Source organism: Chiloscyllium punctatum, chromosome 37 (assembly GCF_047496795.1).
Source record: "Chiloscyllium punctatum isolate Juve2018m chromosome 37, sChiPun1.3, whole genome shotgun sequence".
Lineage (NCBI taxonomy): Eukaryota > Metazoa > Chordata > Chondrichthyes > Orectolobiformes > Hemiscylliidae > Chiloscyllium > Chiloscyllium punctatum.
In genome coordinates this window covers 39,042,914-39,066,464 of record NC_092775.1, presented here as the reverse complement: position 1 = coordinate 39,066,464, position 23,551 = coordinate 39,042,914, and the positions used below count along the sequence as shown (strand labels likewise).

Sequence of the window (23,551 nt, the reverse complement as noted above, 5' to 3'; positions counted from 1 at the left end):
ATAATACGGATGGAGGTCATTCAGCCCATTGAGTCTGCACCAACTCTCAGAAGAGCATCCTGGCCAGACACCCTGTCTATCACCTTTTACTCCTGTAACCTCGCATTCATCATGGCTAATCTACCTAGCCTGCACAAATCTGGACACTACAGGATACCTTAGCATGGTTAATCCACTTAACATGCACATTTTTGGACTGTGGGAGAAAACTAAAGCACCTGAAGGAAATCCATGCAGTGACATGGAGAATGTACAAACTCTACACTGACTAACAGTCACCTGAGGCTGGAATTGAACCATGGTCACTGGCATTGAGAGGCAGTAGTGCTAACCCTTTGCACTGTGTTGCCCAGTTTAGAGTCAGGGGCTTCCTGGTCACTCTCCTTGTGACCACACAAACTCCCCAACATCCTCCTTTCCCAGTGAAAGAAAACACTGCCCCCTCAATTTCTATCCCCATCATATACAATATTCTTTGGTCCAGGCCAGATGCAGTCAGCATTGTTAACTGTCAACCTTACAATACTTCGCCAGCATGGTACTGCAGTTTTAACCTGGACTATTGCTTAAATCTCCAATCTTAAAGCTAGCTATTATATTATAAGAAACATCATCAATTTGCACGCAACAAGCAGCGATGCAGTCGTGACAGAAAATCTATTTTACTGAGTTTGATCAGCGGATAGGTTTTGCCAGTACATGGAGTAACCCGTCACCTGCTCTTCAAAAAGTGTCACAGGTTCTTTTAAATCCACCTAGGAGGGCTTACCTGCCTGTGTTTGAAGTCATAAGGATAGTACCCCTGACAGTGGAGCACTCCTTCAGAGTGGAATGTCCTCTTTAAATTTGTGCTCAGCTCTTGGAGTGTAACTTGAACTCTCAACCTATTTTGAATCCAGAAAAACAATTACTGTCAGTTGAACCACAACTGATACAAGGCATTTGGCTGGAGATCCAATAAAACAATGACCATCGTCTGAAGGAAATGAAAGAAGGGGATTATTTGTCAGTGTGAAATGGGGGAGAGCAAATCAGTCCGCTTCTCGAATCTCTTGGTAACTAAAACTCGGGAGTGATGTGAAGTGGGCGGCTGCTTTGCATTTTGCATATTGCACAAGGTCAAAATTACCAAAGATTTAAATTTGAATTTAACATTAATGCAGAAATCTTTAGTGATATGACAGAGGTTTGTAATAAATGTGAAATGTATTCAGAGGATGTACAGAATAGGACAATAAACCTAGATATTTCAAAGGTTCCTATATTGTAGTCAACCATTCAGTTGACAGTGATGAAGTGCTCCAAAGGGCTTTTATTTGCTTAGATGCTCCTGTGATGCAACCTAATTGGTTTGGTTAATAAATAACGAATCTCAAAATATGCACCATTTTTATAGTTGCCTTTAGCTGAGCGACGGAATAGTACCTGGTGACATTCTGAACTAACAAGATGGATTTTTATTGCTTGCAGCTACAGTATATAAAAATATTTATTCTGTCCATAAATCATGTTAATATTTGAATTTACTGGGCTTAAGGTAGTTGTACAAGACCTGAATACAGAAGAGAGAGGAATATAGAGTCAACCATATTTTAGCATGGAGGCAGGAATGCTAGACTTCAAATTTCAAAACTTTTAAAACTGAAAGATTAATAAGGTTTGTTGCAAGCTTTTTGGGGTTCAGTATAAAACTATTTTTAAAATCTAAGATATTTGTTGCAAACTGTGAAAATATTGGTACCTCAAATATGCACCTTTGGCATCCGTGTCAACTACAAGACTTCATTGCAATTTTATAGTGCAGAACCATTCTGCATTATTCCATTGCTGCTTCTGCTGCAAACTAATAGAGAGAAATATTAACTGCTGAGAATGACCACTTTCCTATTGAAAACAATATAAATTGTTAATCTGAATTAAAAATGAACAGAAATTAGGAAAGCCATTCAGCCTTTAAACTAGAACTGGGCAAGCTATATTCAATAGCAACCTACCTACTTTCATCTTTTGTTTTATTATTCATTTTCTGAATGTTTCTCCAATTCCCTTTTAAACAATGTTACAGCCTGTGCCTCAATAGCCACTCTCGGAAAATTACTGCCTTTTTCGGAAACTTTCAGATTGTTTTCATCAGGACAGTGTTATATCCTATTAGGTTGAAAATGTACTTCAATATCATAAATGCAACATTTCAAGCTATTTTGAGCCTTCACAAAGATGGCATTTAGAAAATATGGTCTGTTATTGATTTGCAGGCCCATGCTGCAGAATTCAGAATTGTTGCTTTGAAATTAACTTTTGAAGCAGCAATTTAAGATTCAACAGCATTCATTAAGAGTAAAAGTAAACGAAAAGATTATAATCTATTTTGAATCAAACATGCTATTTCGATGAAACATGGGAGTTGATGCTTGAAATTCTGAACTGGGAACTGGTTCTCGAGACAATGTGGTTGTGTGAGAGGAAGGGGCATGTGGGAGGGCGATTGTCTGGACATGAGGGGTTACAATGGAGGCAGTAAATTGTCTGCAATTTCTGTAGTCTGGCTCTTAAAGCTGTGAATATAATTGAAGTGCCAATCATTGCCTAGTTGTTCTCAACAATTCTGTGGGAAACGGTGCAAAAAAGGTCTCTGGCTTAATAATAATTTGAGCATTCATACCTGCCCTTTTCCATTAGTTCCTCCTTAATTAGCTTGATTCCTAATGATTCATTTTTTTAAAGATAAATTATTTTTATATCATAGATGGATGAGATTATTGATTAGGGTAACAAAACCCATTTGTGATTATCACTACCTTAACCATTTCTTCAGAACCTGCTGGTATTTTGTGAGTGTGATCCTGCACATGGTGTGTTAGCATCTACTTACCTTGCAAATGCTTTTGCCTTTATTTCAATATCTAGTAGGCATTTTATGGTGCTTCAAATACAATGTAATTATTGCATAGCTGGGGAGGCTTGGGGTCATATTAAACATCATTGCAATGGAGAGTTTGGAAAGAAACAAAATAATGAGGGTGAAGAAAAGTATTCAAAACTAGAAGTCCCTGGATCACTAATGATATGGAGGTTGAAATGAGGTTTAAAAATTGAGCATTATTACATTTGTATGTTCCATAATGTAAGATGAACATAGAAGGTAGAGAGTAGATTTTTAGAGTTAATTGAGAACTAGGGTATGAGAAAACCTGGGTAATGTAAAAAGGAACTCCAGTCTTTTATAAACAATTTAGTAGTAAACAGCCACATGAGTGTGATGTAGGGCAGGTTAGGGATCACAAATGAGATATCTCTGAGGCAAAGGTATAGGTGGTGAAAGGGTATTGAATAAATGATGCATTGGTATTGAATGTCAATGTCACATGGAGCATGCACCATTCCTGTGTGACATCAAAGTAGAAAGGTGATCCTGTCTGGTCAAGACACTTGACAAATCATGCAATCTGATCAAAGTTGATTGACAATGTACGACAAAATAATTACTAACCAAGTTAAAGCTAATGGGAGTAAAGCAATGAAGATTGCATGGATTCAAAATTGACTAAAGGTTAGAAAACAGTGTTGTTGAAAAGTTGCTTTACAGACTGGAAGTCTAGATTATATTCCCCAAAGGTTGCTGTTAGAACCACTGTTTTTGATGTTCATGAGCTACACTTTATATGCAAAGCATAATTTTCAAAGTTTGCAGATGATATGAACTTTGAAAATGTGACTAATAACAAGAAGGATAGTAGGAGCAGACCAGCAAAATGCAAATGGACTGGTAAAATGACATGACATTTAATGCAGTAAAGTGTAAAATGCATTTCAGTTGGATGTCAGAATAGAGAACTGATTAACTAAATGGTACAATATTTCAAAAGCATGCATGACCAGAGACATCGTGTGGTCTCACAGAATTACACCATATTAAGTAGGATATGTGGCACAGAAACAGGCCATTCAACCCAAAGAATCTAATAATTTAGGAAGAATGTCAAAACCTTGGAAAGGGTATGGAATGGTTGAGGAGATGAAGGACCTCAGTTGTGTGAAGAACCTGGAGAAGCCAGTGGTGGTGGTGTAGCAGAGAGGGTTGAGGAGAGATTTGACAGATGCTCAATAAATGATTTTGATCAAGTAAATAAAGTCAGTAACCAGAGGACTGAGTGTTTGGCAAAAGAACTAAAAGTGATATGAGGAAACATTTCTTACCTTGTGACCTGCTCTGATCTGCAATACATTGCTTGAAAGGGTGGGGAAAGCCAATTCGGCTGCAACATTCAAAATAAGTTTGAGTAAATGCTTAGAGAGACAAAAAGGGAGACAGGCAACTTTACAGGGCTGATAGGAAAGAAAGGGGAGAATAAATTGAAAAGTTCCTCCAAAGGACTCGATAAACAATGAGCTGAGTGATCATGTTCTGTGCTGCGTCATTCTGTACAGAACAACCTCAGTTATCCAAATGACACAGACAGGGAGTATTTTGTTCAGATAACTGTTCGGTTAACGTTTTTACAGGACCTTGAGATCTTGTTTGGATAATCCAAAATTTGGATAACAGAGGTTGTTCTGTTCAATGAAAAGTAAGGAATAGATATATTGCATCTGCTAAGCCTGACATGTAGTTACAATGTATCAGTAATTAGTTGTGAATGATACTTGAGATGAATTGTATAGAAAATGCTAGCTTGAGAAGAACTTCTGCTTAAATGAAAGTTTGTTTTTTAATAACATCTAAAGTATCATAGGGATGAGTCTAACGTTTCTTCAGCTAAGCCTGAGTTGTATTGAATTTTCTTAGGGCGGGGGTGCTGTTTGTTTCCTTGAAGCCTAGCAGGTTGTCCTATCATAACTTAAAATTGCCACATTATTTACCTACCACACCCCTATAGGAAATCTTTGGCCTCACTTTTCACTCCATACTACCATATGCCATTCCCAGGACAATTTGTTCCTCAGTGCATTACCCAGAATTAATTGGCATCCCTTTCTCACACCAACTTTGTCACGATCCTGCCCGCATAAGGGCTGAGGAGCTGAGTAGGTCTCTGATCAAAACACTTGGGTCTAACAAACATCCCAGTAAGATGTGAATACTGTGTCCAGTAAAATGTGAATAACCCCTCAGGCAAGGTGTCAATGTAGTTTTCATCATGTGAATGCACTATTTGTTAAGCCCCCAAATGGAGGGGTGATACACTAAAATGGGAGCACAACAAAATGCGGCCACAAGAACATTTTCAACTCTTGCCAACCCGAAAACCATTTCTGAAGAGGAATGTAAAATTAGTTTTGGTATTGCAAGTGGATATTAATGCAAATAATTATTGGAAATTGGATATAATAAAGATCAACATGTCAGCAATTTAGCAGATGTGGGTTTTTCATGGTTAAGTAGTTTAATTTCATAGTTGAGGGACTGGTCATTGCAAAGCAGAATCAATCGCAGATAGACACCAATATGGCACTACAATTCTAAAAATAGGCAAAAAGCTATGTTTTTGGGGTGGGTCACTGATGTGCGCAGCGGTCCCCATGGAATATCTCTAATCATTCTACAGTGAGGAAAAGAAATGAGCTGATAGTTGTTTTAAATCTGAACACTGACTTCACCAAAAACCACATTCATTTAAGATCACTGGAAGAAAAATCAGTTGCATTCTGCTACAGTATTGTCATCATGTAAATACTATTTACCATTTAATTGTTTGGTGCTATTGAACTTAAACATTGCTGAAAAGAGGGATGAAGTTGAAACATTTTGCATCGCTCATCAGGACTGCAACACAAGCCAACTCTAAGGAGGAAATAATTATTTATCCTGCAACATGAGGAAAGTATGCTAATTAGGTTCAACAATATTTGACATGGAAATGCAGCAGGACTTTATTAGTTAACTGAATAAATTCAAACCAGGTATGTTGATTCTTGTCGGACATTGGCAGCAGGGATTGGCTGTCTCCAGAGGTCGTGCCTCAGTGAGGAAAAAAGTGCAAAGTACATATTGATTCCTTTTGCTGTTAATGATCAGGACTCTATTGATTCACAATTGGGAAAATATGCCACAGGTGGGATTGAGCCAAGAACTGGGACTTGTCTCTAACACTTCATTCCAGCTCCCCTTTTGAGTGTTTATGAATGTGACCTGGTGCAGTTTGTTAGGTTTTGTTTGTTGAATACCTGACATTTATTCATTTGGTTGGCTCAGATGTAACACCAAAGGTACATCACCAATTTTAAACTGAATTGCAGACAGTTACTGAAGGAAAATTAACTGTGGAGCCATAAAAGCACAATCTTTCAATAATTCCATTAAAGCTTGACAGAGGAATATGGGTCATGTCTTTCAACTACTTTGTGTAAATATGAATATGTCAATCTTGATAGAGGTGGTTATTTTGTGAGTTAAGTACACAGACCTTTTCTGATAGCTCTAGAATTGTCTGCAACAGAAGCAAACTATTTGGCCAATCAGTTTTATTTCGAAGAGCAATCTGTTCCAATCCCAATCTACTGCATAGAACTTGGATTCTTTAACAAATATTTTTCAAGCAACTAATTCCTTATTCAAATAACTGAGGGACGACTGTCCCTTGTCAATGATTGCAAAATCATGATCGTGACAAAAAGGTGGTAGAAGTGGGGGGTGTGGCAGAGAGACAGTGGAAGATGAATGTAGATCTAAAGATTTCAGTGTATATTGTATTTATGATTTGTAGATGATAGCATTGAAGTATTAAAAATGTACATGTTACCTACTCCAACTATAATCAGTTGCTGCTGTTGCCTGTCGTTGTAGCTACGACCAAATGATCAGAGAAGGGCAGAAAGTATGTTTTATCATCATTTGCAGGTATAGAACAACCATTCAACTTTACTGCTCCAACTGATTTCTGCTAGAACACAGCTGGCTCCCCACCCATAGTACAAAACTCCATCTGTGGCTGGTGGGTTTGGGGATGCGTATGATCCCTTCTGTCACCATGCAATGTAGGGTGAATTGCAATGACTGATACAAGTGAGAGTTGGAGCTCTCCCAATTTACTTGGGTTGAAAATGTCAGGTTTCTTACAGGGCTTCTGCACAAAATGAAATTACACTTTTCTGAAGTATTGAAATATATGCAAATATGATTGACTTACAGATCAGCTATTTGCAAGTTATTCCAGATTGATATTTTACAAACAAATTCTTCAAATTATTTGACATTGCACAATTGTTCTAGACCATATTATTTCAAATGCAAAGTTAAATATCTTCAATAAATTCCACAGCCTGTAAATAAATTAACTCTATAAACTTTAATCTAGTGCTTCTGGTGAGAGAATATTAATCTCTCAAATCCTCAATATCCCAGTGAATGAAATATTGGAGTGTGACTTCCAGTGAGCTGCTGTCAATGTTTTATCCATGCTCAGCAGCCTTTGAATTTGTTTTATTTCTTTAAAAAGTAATCTTGCAGCTTAAATCTTCAAGTTTTTGATTTGCTTGTCCTGAATAAAGTTGCTTATCTGTCAAGTTGCAGACAGTTTGTATCCTTTTTGTTATAAAACGGTCTTACGGCCATATCCCAGAAGCTAATGAGGTATAGTAATTGGTTGTGATCTGTGTGTCCGTTTTTGTCTCCAGGTCATTTAAAGCTGTCATTAAAAGAAATGAGCAACGTACTTTCCATAATAAGGAGCAATTTAAAAGTAATTCTCTTCGTCATAGAACATGCCGGTGTAAAGTGCATCACTTTTTAAAAACATGCCCTATTTGGAAAACTGTTGAGTGCATCTTTGTCTGCAAGTACATCGAAGGTCAATTTTACAAATGCTGAAGCAGGGTCTGCCTGCATCCACAGTAAATTGGATAATCATGGACACACTTCAGCTTTTAAGAGTCCAATAATATCCATTCCATTGCAATTTCAGGCAATGACTATCAGCCACAAGAGACCTTGCATTTCTGCTAGGTTTTCCCCACAACTAACATCTTTGAGACACACAAACCAGAAATTTTACATCTAAACTTTTACAAATAAATTAGGAAAAGAGGATTTTCAGAAACAATGAGCCTTCTGAAAACTAGTAATAATATTGTCAATGAAACAAAGATATTCCCAGGAAATTAACATTAAATGAAACAAAATCAATCTAAGCAAAATACTAGCAAGGAAGAAAATGACTAAAGTGTAACGAAGTCTAAGCACTAGCTGGTTCTGACCCCAGAGTTTAAGAAATGAAGTGGCAGTATTGCAAATGACTTGCTGTAATCTTTCTCAAACAATTCTCAGTTTGGAAACTATTTATTTAGATGAGTCAAGTTACACTGCTGATTTAACATGGGTGACCAAGGAACCACCAAATTATGGAACACTTAGCCTAAAATCTGTTCAGGATATTGCTAAAGTCTGTAATTGAGTTCAAGGTACTGAACACTGAATTTTCAGATGCCCCCAAGCAAGCCTGCGTTGATTTGGAAAAGATAGGTCATGCTTAATGAACCGGATTGCAAATTTTGAAGGGGTGAGGCATTTGATAAAGTCCTTTTATAAGAAACTGTTAGCCAAAGTTGAAGTTCATGAAGGCAAATTCCTGTTCTGATCAGGAAATTGGTTGAAACACAGGCAACACACTCTGGATTTTGGCCTCACACCCTAATTGAAATAATGCTACAGAAATTATCATGTAAATTTGTGCTTGGTACATCTAATTGTTGTAATACAACCCTTTGGTTATTGAGTTTTATAATAAATAATTATCCTCATTTCTGCGACAACTGAAGTACTAGATTATCGGTTAGTTGATTTCTGATTAATCTCACACAATTACAGAATTAGTACACCCAGAAATGATCTATTCAATGCATCACATCTGTGTTGGCTGTTGTAAGGAGTAATTTGTGTACTGATATTCTCTGCCTATCCTCTCACTCCTATATATTTCTTCTCTTCTTTTGCTTAGAATATGTAGAAACATTTAAGGCACAGGAGGTAACTCTGACCATCAGATCTGAACCAACCGAAAATAGCTTAATCTATTTTTCAGCACTCCGTTGGTCATGAAACTGATATGAAATTAATAAATACATATTCAAAAAGGGCAATGCAATTTTACAAAATAAATGTCTTGGATTCAAGCTGTTGATTTTCCCAAATAGGATCTCAGAACATGGCTACAATTTAATTAGAAGTTTTACATAAGATTACATTTTAGAAAGTTAACACTTGATAAATTTATCTTTTGAGTTGATTTATTGTCCTTGAATATGGGATGCCCAGAAACACGTTGATCCAGTAGCATTCTTACAAACCGATTCCATATGCATTAAAAGAAATCAGGCCATTGTTGGATAATTAGTGCACAGTGAAGCTAAGGTTTAAGTTATCAATCAACAAAATGATCCCTCCTGTAGTCAACTGGAACACCTAAGGTTCATTAAATCTACATTTGTTTGTATGAATTTGCAGCTGTCCCCTAATGCTCTTCATTTAATATGTTAGCACCAATTATACTGAAATCAGCTGTCATTTTTCTTTAGCACTTGGCTAAATTTCTCTTTTTGGCTATTACAGGAGTCAATATGTGATTGACCAACTCTGACTTGCATTTGGCTTATTCTGTATGCAAAATTCTGTTCATCTAATGAAGCCATTCTTCACTTGAGTTTAATGAAAGTTACTCAATCTATAGCCACAATGTGAACACAACTCCTTATTTAAATGGCAATCCTTCCAGAGCAAACTGCTATTTAGTTCCATTCCATTCTTAACCCTTCAGTGGACTGTATTCCTTTTGCTCGTACACACTGCTCACAATTTCTACTTTACAACACTTGTTTAAACAATGAATCTCCTTTTATGATCCGTCTGCTGAATTCCTGACTGTGCTCTTGCCATAGACAATCACTTGCATCCTTGTTTCAACTTAAAATGCCACTGTAAGGAACATAGTGTCCGTTCTGAGCCATTATGTATATATTTGCCCTCCCTGGAGGTGGTGATAAGTGAAAATAATTGAGCAAGATTCTTCCAGGGGAGAGAGATTCATGTCCATCTGAGCAATTATATTCAATACAAGAAGGTCCATGAGTGACCTCCTTGATACCTCCCATCAATTGTAGCCTTTAACTAGGCAAGTAATGGCCACTTAAAGGCCTCAACTTAGCACTTTCTGAATGACCTGCCTTCTGCAGGTGAGAAAGATGCTCGTTGAACTGGTTCCCCTTTTTATTTTATTCATCTGTTCCCCTCAGTTGGTTGCAACAATGTTAATTTAAAAACTGATCTTTTCCTATGTGGAAATCTTATTCCTTGTGTTTTAAAAGAAGCCAATTTAACCATGCTTTCATGAATTAACAAAAAGACAGAGTTTATTCCTAAGCGAAGATAAATTAGTAATGTAACACACAGATTATAAATAAGAGGCAGATCCATAAGTATAAAAGTAAACAAAATGTATATGGATCATTGTTTGAATTATTGAATGTGTGGCCATTGCAGTAGAGGTTACTGATAGCATCAACATTGGCAGTTGGACAAAGTTAGAAAGTGCTGGAGAATCTCAGCAGGTATGGCAGCATCTTTTGACAGAGAAACAGTAAAGCGTTTTGAATATATTTTCTGTTTTACCGTCCACAATAGTTCCAGACATGCTGGGTTTCTCCATCACTTTGCTTTTATTTCAAACTTCCAGCCTCTACAGAATTTTGGGTTTTTTTCCCAGTTGAACAGTTGGCTCCATGATGCTTAGACTTGTAGATTGGTTGAGATTCTGCATTTCTGTTTCCATACAATTGTGATCGAATTCCCAACATTTGAGGCAATAGAAAGTTATTTTATTTTAACGTTACTTTTCATTTGGTTTTCAACACTGAGTGAGAGTCTTCATTTACATGCAACACAGGGGTGACAACATTTTTCTTCAATTGTAACTATCATACCGCACCAACGCTCCTACCCAGATTGATGGACATGAGAATCTTCAACCCCACTAGTACCCACAGTAAATTTGAAACAAATCCTTTGCACAAAGACAGGAGAAATATGTCTGCAATTTGAACATAATCCAAAGAATTTGGCTTGCTCTTGAGTAGAAGCTCATCAGTTTTTTCATTGCCTTTGTAGTCACAAGAGATTGTAGTCCAATGTATGCTGACTTCCCTTTCTTGCCCCTCCACACCCTTTGTCTGTTGTTTGAATTTCCCTTTGCATCTGTAGGTGTGACATTCCATGGCTTTATCTCTACAAATAGCTACTTAATTTATATTCACGGCTGTTTTGTTGGCACTAAAAGCATTGTTTTAAGGGGGAAAATTGCATTTTAAAATGTCTACAGTAGTTGGGGTTCTGACCCTTAGTCAGGACTGGCAACACTCTGGGCAGAACTTCAGTGGCTTGGCTCCCCATTTGACAAGCTCATCAGAGAACACTAAGGATCAAACACCAGTTGGATTTTTGTGAGCTCTCTAGCTGGTGGGGACTTGGAATTAGTTATCCCTGAAGTCACTCAGCAGTAAATCTGGCCTGTATTAATCTTTTTACCCACTGGTTTTGAGCCACATCTGCACTCTGACATGAGTGGTAAAAACAATAATACAGTGCTAATTTAAAAAGAAAATTAAATATAAAATAAATTATTGAATCATTTATAAAATCTTAGAGTTCAACTGTTCACACCTGTAATTTAATCATTTTGTGGTCAATTAAGAACTGACTATATTAAAATATGTTCTAAAGGGAAAATAAAGGACCATAAATGCAACATGTGAAAAGTATGTGACCAATGAAATTACAGCACTTACACGCTTTAGCATAAAGGCTGCACCAATGCCTCTGCTGTTCTGAGGATTTAAGGACTAGTCTAATATAGATGACAGGATGTTTTATTGTTACTCAGTATTTAAATCCCTTGTGTAGTGTATACATTCAAAATAAATCTCAGCTTAACTGCAAGATAGAATGGCCACATGGTGGCAAATTGCAGAGCATGACCTCCAGTTTCAGTTATTGAAACGGGATGTATGGGAGCGAAAACAATGAAATTAAGTCAGTACATTTGCAAAGGCCAAGGATATTGAGCTCATGTGACTGACTGACTGACTGACAACATCTGAAAGAGCACCGAGAGACTGCACTGAGAGCGGTCTGGAGATAGAAGCTGTAGAAAGGACTCAGCAGATAAGGTAAGAAGATAATGCTGAGAAATGTCTACCAGCACATTTAATAAAGAAGGGTCACTTTGTTTCTGCCCAGCCTCATTGCTGATACTGTGATAATTGATATGTTCCAGAAAATAGCTTCATACAGATTGAATGAACGTAGTAGTTGTAACCAAAAAATACTGCTGAGGCACTGAAGGATAACGATCAGCAGTACTGCCTTCGAGCTTTGTGCTTCCACTCTGTTGGAGTGACTGATTCAATAAGGTAACTGTTTATAGTACCGTATTTTATCAAGTTAATGAAAAAATTGATAATGAGAAAAAGATAAGGATTGAGAAAATTAAAGCGTCCATGCAAACAGTACTTGTAGTTCTCAGGTCCGTTATAGGTATTAACTGGTTAACTCTAGTGTCTGTAGTGCATGTGTAATAAATAGGGCAAAGTAGCCAGAAATAAACATTATTGCACAATTTTTAAGCAAAAAAAATAAACTTGAATGGAAACTTTAATGTTTATTAATACTTCAAATATTCCTGTATATGTAATCATTATGTTGTTAGAATTCTATATAGAAGTATAAAAATGTTTTGCATGAAGTATCATTAGATGGGCTAGTTGTAAATGAAGACTCGTATATCTAAATGCAGTAAATTGGAGAAAGATTTCATGCACAATATGCTAGGTATGCATTGGTCATTTGCACTGCCTGCTGTCAGGACCATGGCCCTTCATATATCAGCTGTTATAATGGGCTAATTTGATGGACAGAATTTTATGCTCCCCTTGTAGCCTGATTTGTAGGTATGGGGTGTGTAATTGAGTGTAATACCATTTCAGTGCCTACATATCTGCCTCTGACCCCAACTTTACACATGGTGGGGAAGGTGTCAGGTACACTACCTGCCCTTGGGTAATTGAGGCACTTGTTTTTGTTTCGTTGGGATGTCAGCATCACTGGCCCGGTCAGCATTTATTACCTATTCTTAATTGCCCAGAAGGCGGTTAAGTGTCAACCACCTTGCTGTGGGTCTGGAGTCACTTGTAGGCCAGACCAGGTAAGATTGTCAGTTTCCTTCCTTAGAGGCCATTAGTGAACCAGGCAGGCCTTTCCTGACAATGGACAATGGTTTCATGGTCATCATTGGAGTCTTAATTGCAGATATTTACTGAATCCATTTTCTACTGTCTCCAATGGCAGAATATGGATCCAGGTTCCTGGGATATTACCCGGGTCTCTAGATACCACTGGCTCACCGTCTCCCCTTTTAAGTGGCCAACACATGGATGCTTAAATACTTAAATACTATTTGCTCAACTTTTTTTCCCATGAGGGTAAAGTTTGAAGGTCTCACTCTGCTGCTGTTGGCAGGAAAATGGGTTCATCCTTTTCTCAAAAGGTCAATAGTCTCCTGTACTGACTGGGGGGTGACAATGATTCTTGCCAATATGACCCCTACTTGGAGTTTCAGATCAATGAGGGACCCAGGTATTAGGATGAGGAAGTGGCCGGCCAGTAGCAGATGTCTGCTGAAAGCCAGCCTGCTCCTGACACTGGGAATGAGAGATTCGACCAGCCTCCCTCAGGAACCCACTGCAACAACATTCTGCTTGTGAGGTGAGCCCATCTGCTGCTAAGTCGGTACCAGCAGCATGATGAGGCCCTTAAGACCCACTCAAGCATCTCCAATGCTTATGGGGCAGGATGACCATCCATAGGCATCGCCTGTCCTGGACCTAGACCTAATCAGAAATGTGATAGGGTTCTCAGCTGCCACCTTCCCACTGGATTAAATACCACCAGCCACTAACTTCGCCATGAGGTACTGCCAAATGTCTCAGGTCAATGACTGTTCATCAGCTTGAAATGATCATTGGCCTGAAACATTAGGTCTGTTTTCCTCTCTTGACAGACGCTACCTGGCCTGTTAGCATTTTGGGCTTTTTCTGGTTCTGTTTCTGTATAATATGTCTTTTATACCCACTGTCTATTTAAAGATATATTTGTGTTCACGTTGTCTGTCATAGCATTATAAATTCATGTGATACTATTCATGATTATAAAATTCTCTCAGCATCTCAACACTTTTTGAATACAATTCTAATGCTGTGGACATAATCATTATTCACTATTATTGTTTAAGTTCTCTTTGCCTGACTGAAATGTCATTGTTTTGAGATAGACCGGTTTTGCATCTATTGAATAATAACTAAGTCAGAGGTTATTAAGCACTAGGTATTCCCTGTTGTTGAAACAATTGCTAACATGCCATTGCAAAGAATGCATTCCACTGGCTGTTCATTGTAATGTCATTTCATCAAATTTATTTTCCATGTTTTTATGGATGCAAAGTAGCAATACTGATCTGTTAGATCTTTATTGATTTTGTTTTGAACCTGCATTTTGACACGTCCATGATACATAGCAGAAATCAGGCCATTCAGCCCATTGAATGGCAGAGCACATACAATCATGGCTGATAAGCTTCTCAACCCCACTCTCCCACTTTCTTCCCACAATCCTTGATCCCTTGACAATCAAGAAGTTATCTATCTCAATCTTAAATATACTCAATGATCTGGCCTCCACAGCCTTCAATGGCAGTGAATTCCACAGATTCACCATTCTCTGGTTGAAGAAGTTTCTCCTTATGTCCTCTGTTTTATTTGCTGTGATTTTACTGCACAGTTTTCATCCAAGTATTAAGTTTGGCACCCATATCATTCCTGCCTCAACAGGTAGCTATTACTTATTGCTGAGGCTACCTTTGAAAACACAATCCAGCTCAAAAATGACCTGTTTTGCGAGGGTGATAGTAACACCCAGTATCATGTTGGGCTTGAATTTTCAGGAACTTATACAGGATGCCTAATGTAAATCACCTCAATAGAGTTGGGCTATCTAAATTGAAAAGGGTTGAAACTCCCCCATATGATGATTTCAGTGGATGTAGCCTAATAAGCAGTGATAGAGTCATAGAGGTATAAAGCATGGAAACAAACCTTCAGTCCAACTTGTCGAACAGATACCCTAAATTAATCTAGTCCCATTTGCCAGCACTTGACCAACATTCCTCTAAATCCTTTCTATTCATATACCCATTCATTTGCCTTTCAAATGTTGTAATTGTACCAGCCTCCACCACTTCCTCTGGCAGCTCAATCCATATACTCACCATCCTTTGAGTGAAAACATTGTTCCTTAGGTCCCTTTTTAAATCTTTCCCCTCTCACCCTAAACCTATGCCCTCCAGTTCTGAACACCCCCAACCTAGGGAAAAGATTTTGTCTGAAAGAAGTAGGTAGATCACTTTGCAAATGATGTGGAGCTGGGTAAAGCAATCTGGCTGCGCTGCTCTGAAAATCTGCCAAGCTATGATTACCTTCTGCCCTTCTATTGACCTCTTGTCTTTCCACCTGCCCAGTTCCCTGAGGACTAAAGTCCATAATGCATTCTGAAACCCACAACCTTTGCATTGGAAGACATTTCCAGCTCATCTAATTAATTGAGATAAAGTCCAGGATCCAATTGGGTCCTTCTCTAGCATCTATGATGATTGAAAGATGCTCATGCCTCATTTATAACCCAAGATTTTCAGAATATTGTGCAAACTTGAGTCTAAATTCCAAATTAAAAAAGAAAATGAAATAATGCAATGTATTATTAATGCAATGAGCTGGTTTCCTCGGTGCTGAGGGAAAAGGAATGATCAGATTATATGCTTCTTGTTGATACAACATTATTGTCTATTTTTTTAAATTGCAGAGCTGAAAGTAAACGAAGAAAGGAATTCCTTTCCTAACCTCGGGAGGACTAAAGGCCTCCAGTGAGACGAAATGTTACAGTCAAGACTTGCCCTTGGATTGGTTGTGTTGGGGTTTATTGCTTTTGTGAGTCCTGGGTTAGCTGTCCTTTCTCAGCGACTGAAAGGCCGATTTCAAAGAGATCGCAGGAATATTAGACCAAACATCATCCTCATTTACACAGATGACCAGGATGTGGAACTTGGTAAGGACAATTTAACATGGCAGTTTGTAATAAAATTAACTAGTTTACTGCCTTTTTGAATTTCTACCAGTTAGCCAATATAGTAACAAAAAATATCCAGCCATTTGATCTCATGGGCGTAAATGGTTGGTTTGTTTATATTATCCTTTGCTTCCAGCTGCACTATTATTTGTCGTCTTTACTTGTCCCTTTTTAATTGTTGCAATGTACAAATTTAGTGCATCTTAATGCATCTGCTTAGTAGTAGTTTGTTCAGCTGAGTGATGAAATAGACTGACATTGAGTCAGTCTGATGAAGGGCTTTTGTCTGAAACGTCGATTTCGCTGCTCCTTGGATGCTGCCTGAACTGCTGTGCTCTTCCAGCACTACTAATCCAGAATCTGGTTTCCAGCATCTGCAATCATTGTTTTTACCTCTATGACATTGAGTTCAGTCCAAATGTTCCTCTCATGACTTCACTCATGACTTAATTCTGAGCCAAGAGACCCTTCACATACCTAGTAAGTGTGGCAAAGTACTGACCTGTGCCAACTAACTAAACTATGATGAGACTTGCTTTTGCCAACAGCATTTAGGATATTCTGGAATTCCCAGATCACTGAAGTCAGGATTCCAGTGTTTTTCTGTGAAAGTGCAAAACTACTAGCTTTACTCCTATTGCCTGAGGTGTTTGAAGAAGACAATTACTGCTATGTTGCTTTGTTGCTCTGGCAAAAACAGACAATATTATTGTATAATATATTAAAGGAAGGAACGTTATATCAAATGAAATATTTACAAAACACAAAATGAGAGAATTTTGTTTATCACCAGCTAACTGAATGGGTTATCCACTTAACCCCATATTGCCCATATACTGTATAATTCATTATCAGTAATTCGTTATTGAATTTATTCTTTTTGTGATAATGTATTCCCTCTAGTTACTGAGTTATTGAATAATGAAAACAAGTTCATCCTTGTATCTTGTGAAAATTTCTCTCAACACTAGCAGGAGAAGAATTTAAGGGGTAAGTTGGATAGTCCTTGAATTCATGCACAGGAATCGGGATGTGTAATTATCCAGAGTCTGGATGAAATGATGCACACTGGTGCTACTTGTAACCGAGCACTAAGTATACTGCTGAGTGACTGCATGTCTCAGTCTGTGGCTCTTGGTTCAAGGCAAATATTAATTGAAGCTAACCTGCAATATTTAAAGCTAGGTTGTACTCCTTGAAAGGAAATTGCATTCTACCTGCCGTCAATATTGGAAGAAGCTTCAAGCAGGTCGATAATGGTGCAACTTCACAAAAGAGCATGCCTCCAGGATTTAGGCTGCCATTACAGAAGGGGGCAGGGTACAGGAGGGAGAGAGACTGCCTTTCCCTAGGAAGCTTTCCAGACGGTTGTTCAACTGGCATGATGAGATGACTATGGCACTGGATGCCAACAGTTTAATGCCATGGTCATGAATGTAATGCTGCAGCAATTTTTGTGACTTCAAATGAATGGTCAAAATCAGTGAGTGCATCCCCTTACACACCAATTCTTGCAAACTATATAAAATTAGTTTCATGTACTGCTCCATTTGACATACCACCTCAATCATTATCACTCCTCTGTATCACTAATCAATTCTCCTCTTCATTGCTACACCTCATACTCGTGCACTTTACATTGCCCACATCTCTCAGCTTGCGCATCTTGACTGCTGTATGGATGTAGGGTGCACATTACACGTCTCACCATGCTGATAGTCAGATTTTCCTGTTTTGAGTAGGGCCAGGCCCGAAACAGCCAGCCTGACCTCCTGGTCAGCATCCATTTCAGTTCCTCCTCCCACTCCCCCTCCGACATGTCCATTCTCTGCCTCCTCCATTGCCATAGTGAATCAGACTGCAAATTGGAGGAACAATACCTCATCTTCCGCCTGGGCAGCCTACAGCCCAGAGGGCTTAACATGGGTTCTCCAGTTTCAAATAACCTTCCCAACCATCCCCCAACTCCCTTTCTAGTCCCACCTCCTCCTGTCATTTCCACCTACTGACCCTTTTTCTCAGCTACCAACTGGATTCATCCCTCCCATCGACCAACTATATCATACCCATGACCTGTGTCCACCTATCTCTACCTCACATCCGCTACTCTCCCTGTCCCATCACCCCATCTGTAGCTCCACTTGCCCCTACATCCAGTTCTGAAGAAGAATTAATACCTGAGACATTGACTTCGCCATCTCCTGAATTTGCCTGGCTTGCTGTCTTCTTCCAGCCTTCTATTTGTCTACTTCGAATTCCAGCACTTGCGGTTTTTTTTTATCTCCAGCTAATATATCCTGACCAGCATACAGGAGTTGGTACTGGTAATAAATGGAGTGACTGTCACTGTGCTGAAATGTATTATGGGGATTGCAGAGGCCCTGCACTGACTCTGGAGCACAAATCTGCTGTACTTTCTCAGGACAACAGTATTTGTCCTCCCACCACTGATACTCAGCCTGTCAGCCAGCCAACTTAAACTAATCCTGTCCACGCCTAGATAATACAGTCCACAACTAACGTCTAATTACTCGTGAGTGTCCTGCAAGGCCATCGGCAGTCTCCCCGACTGATTCCAACATGGCTGGTTGAAGTTTCTGACACAGAAGTAGTGTTACGTAGGAGCACTAGGCCAGGTCAAAGCACCTGCAAATGGGCACTAAGAGAATGCACAAGGGTGAATTGTTGTGTATTAGTGTCATTGGTTGAAGCTATTCTGGATTTGATATATCTCGTAGCTTTTATTTCAGAATTCTGGGCAAAGGATCTCTCCGCTGGTCAGTAAGAGAGTGATGCCATGCTGGGGAAGCATACTGAGCAATGGGAACCTAGGGTTTTGTTCAGGGCATCCGGAGTCTGCTAATATACTCTTGTGTACCAATGTGCGGTCAGCCTCCACCATTCTTCACAATCCTCAAAATCCACTTTGTTCTCCAATCTTCATAATTTGATTTTCCTCATCCATCTTCATGTTCTTCAACCTTCAGTCCTTCTACTACTTCCTCCTCCATTACTCAGTCTTCCTCCTCCTCCATTCCAGTACTCTTTGCTCCTTCTCCTCCTCCTCTTTTTCTTACCTGGGTTTCATCCTCATTCCTCAGACACTCTCTCCTCCTCCATTTCTCTTGCACATTCCTCCTCAATTCCCTGTGCTCCCTCCTCTTCCATTATTCCTTTTACATTCCTTCACAACTATCAAGTACAGTTTCTTCATTTTCTGTTGCCCCCACAATTACAACAGTTATAATTGACCCTGTTAGTCCAGTTGCCAATAGCAAGTAGTTTTGAATAAACATCGATCAATATGCCGAGAAAGTCAAACAATTAACTCTCAACATGACCAGCATGTTGTATATAATCTACAAATTCATTTATATCTGTATTATGTACTACTTCAGATCCAAATAAAATTCTGCCCTTTTTCACAGTAATACAATCCATACATTTTAGTTCATTTTAATGGTGTCAACTGACCTGAGCCTATCTTGCATTGAAAGAAGATCTCCTTAATCACAGTAATACATTTTGAAGAAATGTTAAAAATGGATTCTGCATTTTAATGTTGTTGGAATGTTTTGAACCACTGCAAAAAATTAACCAACTCATTCACTTATTACTAAATCTATAATAGGTCTTCAGACTCATTCAGTTAATCCCAGAGCAATGAAATGTATAATTTGTGAGAAATTGATGACATGGGGGAGACCTTTCTATATAGCAACAGACCATTATGGGGAATCCAGTGTATTGTGTATTTGTGCTCTTGTTACAGAGTTGACAGGATTACAAATGCATTATGCATGTGTCACATAAGCAGTATAGATAGCTGGCCTTGCATCTTCAGTTCATTTTTATAGTTAGAATTTATTGTCTGCACATTTTGGTCATGGAGCAGGGAGCTTAGCTGAGCAGGCATTTTTGAAAATCTAAAGAACTCGTCTCATAAAATGAATGGTGGCATACTGGGGCGTTATTTCATATTAAGTATTCAACATTTCTGGAGGTTTTACATGGAGGAAGAAAGAAATAACAGATAAAAATCAATGGATGGACAATTCAATTTGTAGGCATTAAACAAACCCTGTGAAACAAGGAGAAAAATGACTGATGGCCAGATTTCTCTCAGATAATTTGCCAAATCAGACTGCACACATGAAAAGCCGATGAGCTAAGAGCACAGACTCTACCCTGTAATAGTTGGAGATTTGTATTTTGTTGGGTAGTTTGCTTGATTTGAGCATGATGCTTATCTCTAACCTTCAGTGTCTTTGCTGGGCTGATGACTTCCAGCTCACAATGACCTTCTGTTTCATGTTGAATTTGGAAGGTTTCTCTCACTGTTGCATCATCTTCAACTTTCTTCCTCAGGAGGACTACTTTTGACGGCAAGTTTGCGATGTGTATCTGCTTCCGTTGTTTGTAAGCTACATAAAGATTAATTCTCTGTAACTGGAGAAAGATACTTTGTAAATGCTTTGGAGCACAGAGCAGTGGTTCAAGAAAAATGCTTCCAAATGGCTTGTGGTCAGACTCAACTGTCATTTTATCCCTTCCAAGTAGATGGTGATGGAACTGTTCACAAGCAAAGATAATGGCTGGATGCACTTCCTTGATCCTGGGATAATGTTTTTCTATTGGTGTTAGAATCTTGAATACAAAGGCACCTTGTCTTGTATCACTCTGCAGGGTGGCTTCATTATTTACATCACAGGAGATCAGCACCAGTGTTTTGCCAATAGTTGGTTGATTTTAGTGATTTCTATGTTTTTTTTTCTACATGTTCATTTTTGTGAGTTGGCAGGATGGTGTGCACTCCAACAACAACATTGGCAAGAATTTAGCCAAATGTTTGATGAATCCAACAAATCGTTGCACTGTTGGTCACAACATCACCTACTACAGCTTTCACATTTTCAGCATCTGGGTGAAATCCTTACACTGTCAGAATGTGTCTTATGTACTTCACTTTGACCATTTTAAATTTTGTCATGTACAACTTTAGCTTCACCAGACATGTGCTGTTGAACGGTTACTCTAGATTTTGATTGGATCAACAATGGCTTATGTTGTTTTTCTGTATCAATAAACTACCAAATCATCCATTACAGAGAGATCATTAACTATCTCATGCTGACTGCATTGATATTCTTCTGCAGCAATGGAAATGCCAAAAAGCACCTATATCTCACAAAGGGTGTCATGAATATCATTAAAAAACTACTGTTTTCATCTAGCTTCACTTATCAATAACTATCTTTCACAGCTAGTTAGCTGAAGACTTTTAGCTTTGAAAGTTATGGCAACATTCCTTCAAATAAGAGGTAGTGAGATTTCTTAGGATATTATTTAGATTTTTTTTGGATCAATGAATGCTCCCAACTTTCCAGATTGTTTCACTGCTCTGATGCTACTAATCCATTCTCTAGGCATTGATGATTTCTGGAAAATTCTTTTCCAGCTCTTCCTTCTTATTTTCCAGGCTGGCTTTGAGAGCAGCTGGAACTTTTTTCGGCAGATGCTGAATTGGTCTTGCATCCTCATCCACTTCAAGATCATAGTCTTCTGGAAAACATTTTAACTTTGTGAACACATTTTATATTTATCCAGAATGTTTTTCCTAGTCAATAATTGCATGTGCTGTGATACGTTGCAAATCTCTCTTGGCCTAATCTCTAGACTTGCTCCACTGAGTAGCATTTTCTTGTCCTCTATGATTTGAAACTCCAGATCATTTTCCTTATTATGGCCATAGACTAAAAGTAATCTGTCCTGTCAACACAAGTACAATGCCAACGTATCATTTTAATTTTAATTTTGAGGGTATAATTTTTTTGGATCGCCATGTTGGACCAATTTGCATTGGTCTGTGAAATTTGTGATGTTGCAAAATATACAAGTTACTATCTGTCATTTTATGTTGATCTGATATTTTCCTGCTGTCCTCATGGCAACAATCACAAACCATGTCTCATCTATTGAGTTGACTGAACCGACCTGTTAAATGATATGTATTTGAGGAAGTAACAAACAGGTTCGATCAAAGAAAACTAATGGATGTTCCCCTGTGGTCGTTCCCCTAAAAAATAAGTATGCAGCTTTGGAAACTGTTGGGGGGGACAGCCTTGCAGGTGTAAGCTGCAGTGAAGGGGTCTGTGGCTCTGAGATTCAGAAGGGAAAGGGGGAGAAGAGGAGAGCGCTAGTTATAGGGGACTCTCTAGTTAGAGGGACGGACAGGCGGTTCTGTGGACATGGGCGAGACTCTCGGATGGTTTGTTGCCTCCCAGGTGCTAGGGTCCGAGACGTCTCGGACCGTGTCTTCAGAATCCTTAAGGGGGAGGGTGTGCAGCCAGAAGTCGTGGTACACATTGGCACCAACGACATAGGTAGGAAGAGGGGTGGGGAGGTCATTCAAGAGCTCAAGGAGTTAGGCTGGAAGCTAAAAGCTAGGGCAGACAGAGTCGTCATCTCTGGGTTGTTGCCGGTGCCACGTGACAGAGAGGCAAAGAATAGGGAGAGAGTGCAGTTGAACACGTGGCTGCAAGGATGGTGTAGGAGGGAGGGCTTCAGATATTTGGACAATTGGACTGCATTCTGGGGAAGGTGGGACCTGTATAAACAGGACGGGTTGCACCTGAACCAGAAGGGCACCAATATCCTGGGGGGTAGGTTTGCTAGCACTCTTCGGGGGGGTTTAAACTAATTTGGCAGGGGGATGGGATCCGGACTTGTAGTCCAGCAAGTAAGCTAGCTGTGTGTCAGGATGTTCAAGACTGTAGGGAGGCTGTGGAGAAGGTAGCACTGACAGGGACTACTTGCGGACACGGAGATGGGCTCAAGTGCGTATACTTCAACGCAAGGAGTATCAGAAATAAGGTGGGTGAACTTAAGGCGTGGATCGGTACCTGGGACTACGATGTTGTGGCCATCACGGAAACATGGATAGATGAGGGACAGGAATGGCTGTTGGAGGTTCCTGGTTACAGATGTTTCAGTAAGATTAGGGAGGGTGGTAAAAAAGGAGGGGGGGGTGGCATTGCTAATTAGAAATGGTATAACGGCTGCAGAAAGGAAGTTTGAGGGGGATCTGCCTCTGGAGGTAGTATGGGCTGAAGTCAGAAATAGGAAAGGTGCAGTCACCTTGTTGGGTGTTTATTATAGGCCCCCCAATAGCAGCAGAGATGTGGAGAAACAGATTGGGAAACAGATTTTGGAAAGGTGCAGAAGCCACAGGGTTGTAGTCATGGGCGACTTCAACTTCCCAAATATTGATTGGAAGCTCTTTAGATCAAGTAGATTGGATGGGGCGGTGTTTGTGCAGTGTGTCCAGGAAGCTTTTCTAACGCAGTATGTAGATTGTCCAACCAGAGGGGAGGCCATATTGGATTTGGTACT

The 23,551-nt window shown here is 39.1% G+C and overlaps 1 protein-coding gene across 1 annotated transcript in view; it reads left to right on the top strand.

The window, feature by feature from the left end:
- Positions 1-23,551, top strand: part of LOC140463021 (extracellular sulfatase Sulf-2-like) — a 323,741-nt gene that overhangs the window by 173,223 nt on the left and 126,967 nt on the right. Inside the window, exons 5-6 of the mRNA XM_072556628.1 lie at positions 12,261-12,396; positions 15,896-16,138. Of these exons, the coding sequence (XP_072412729.1) occupies positions 15,967-16,138 (172 nt within the window). The 5' untranslated portion in view covers positions 12,261-12,396; positions 15,896-15,966. The remainder of the gene's footprint in view (positions 1-12,260; positions 12,397-15,895; positions 16,139-23,551) is intronic.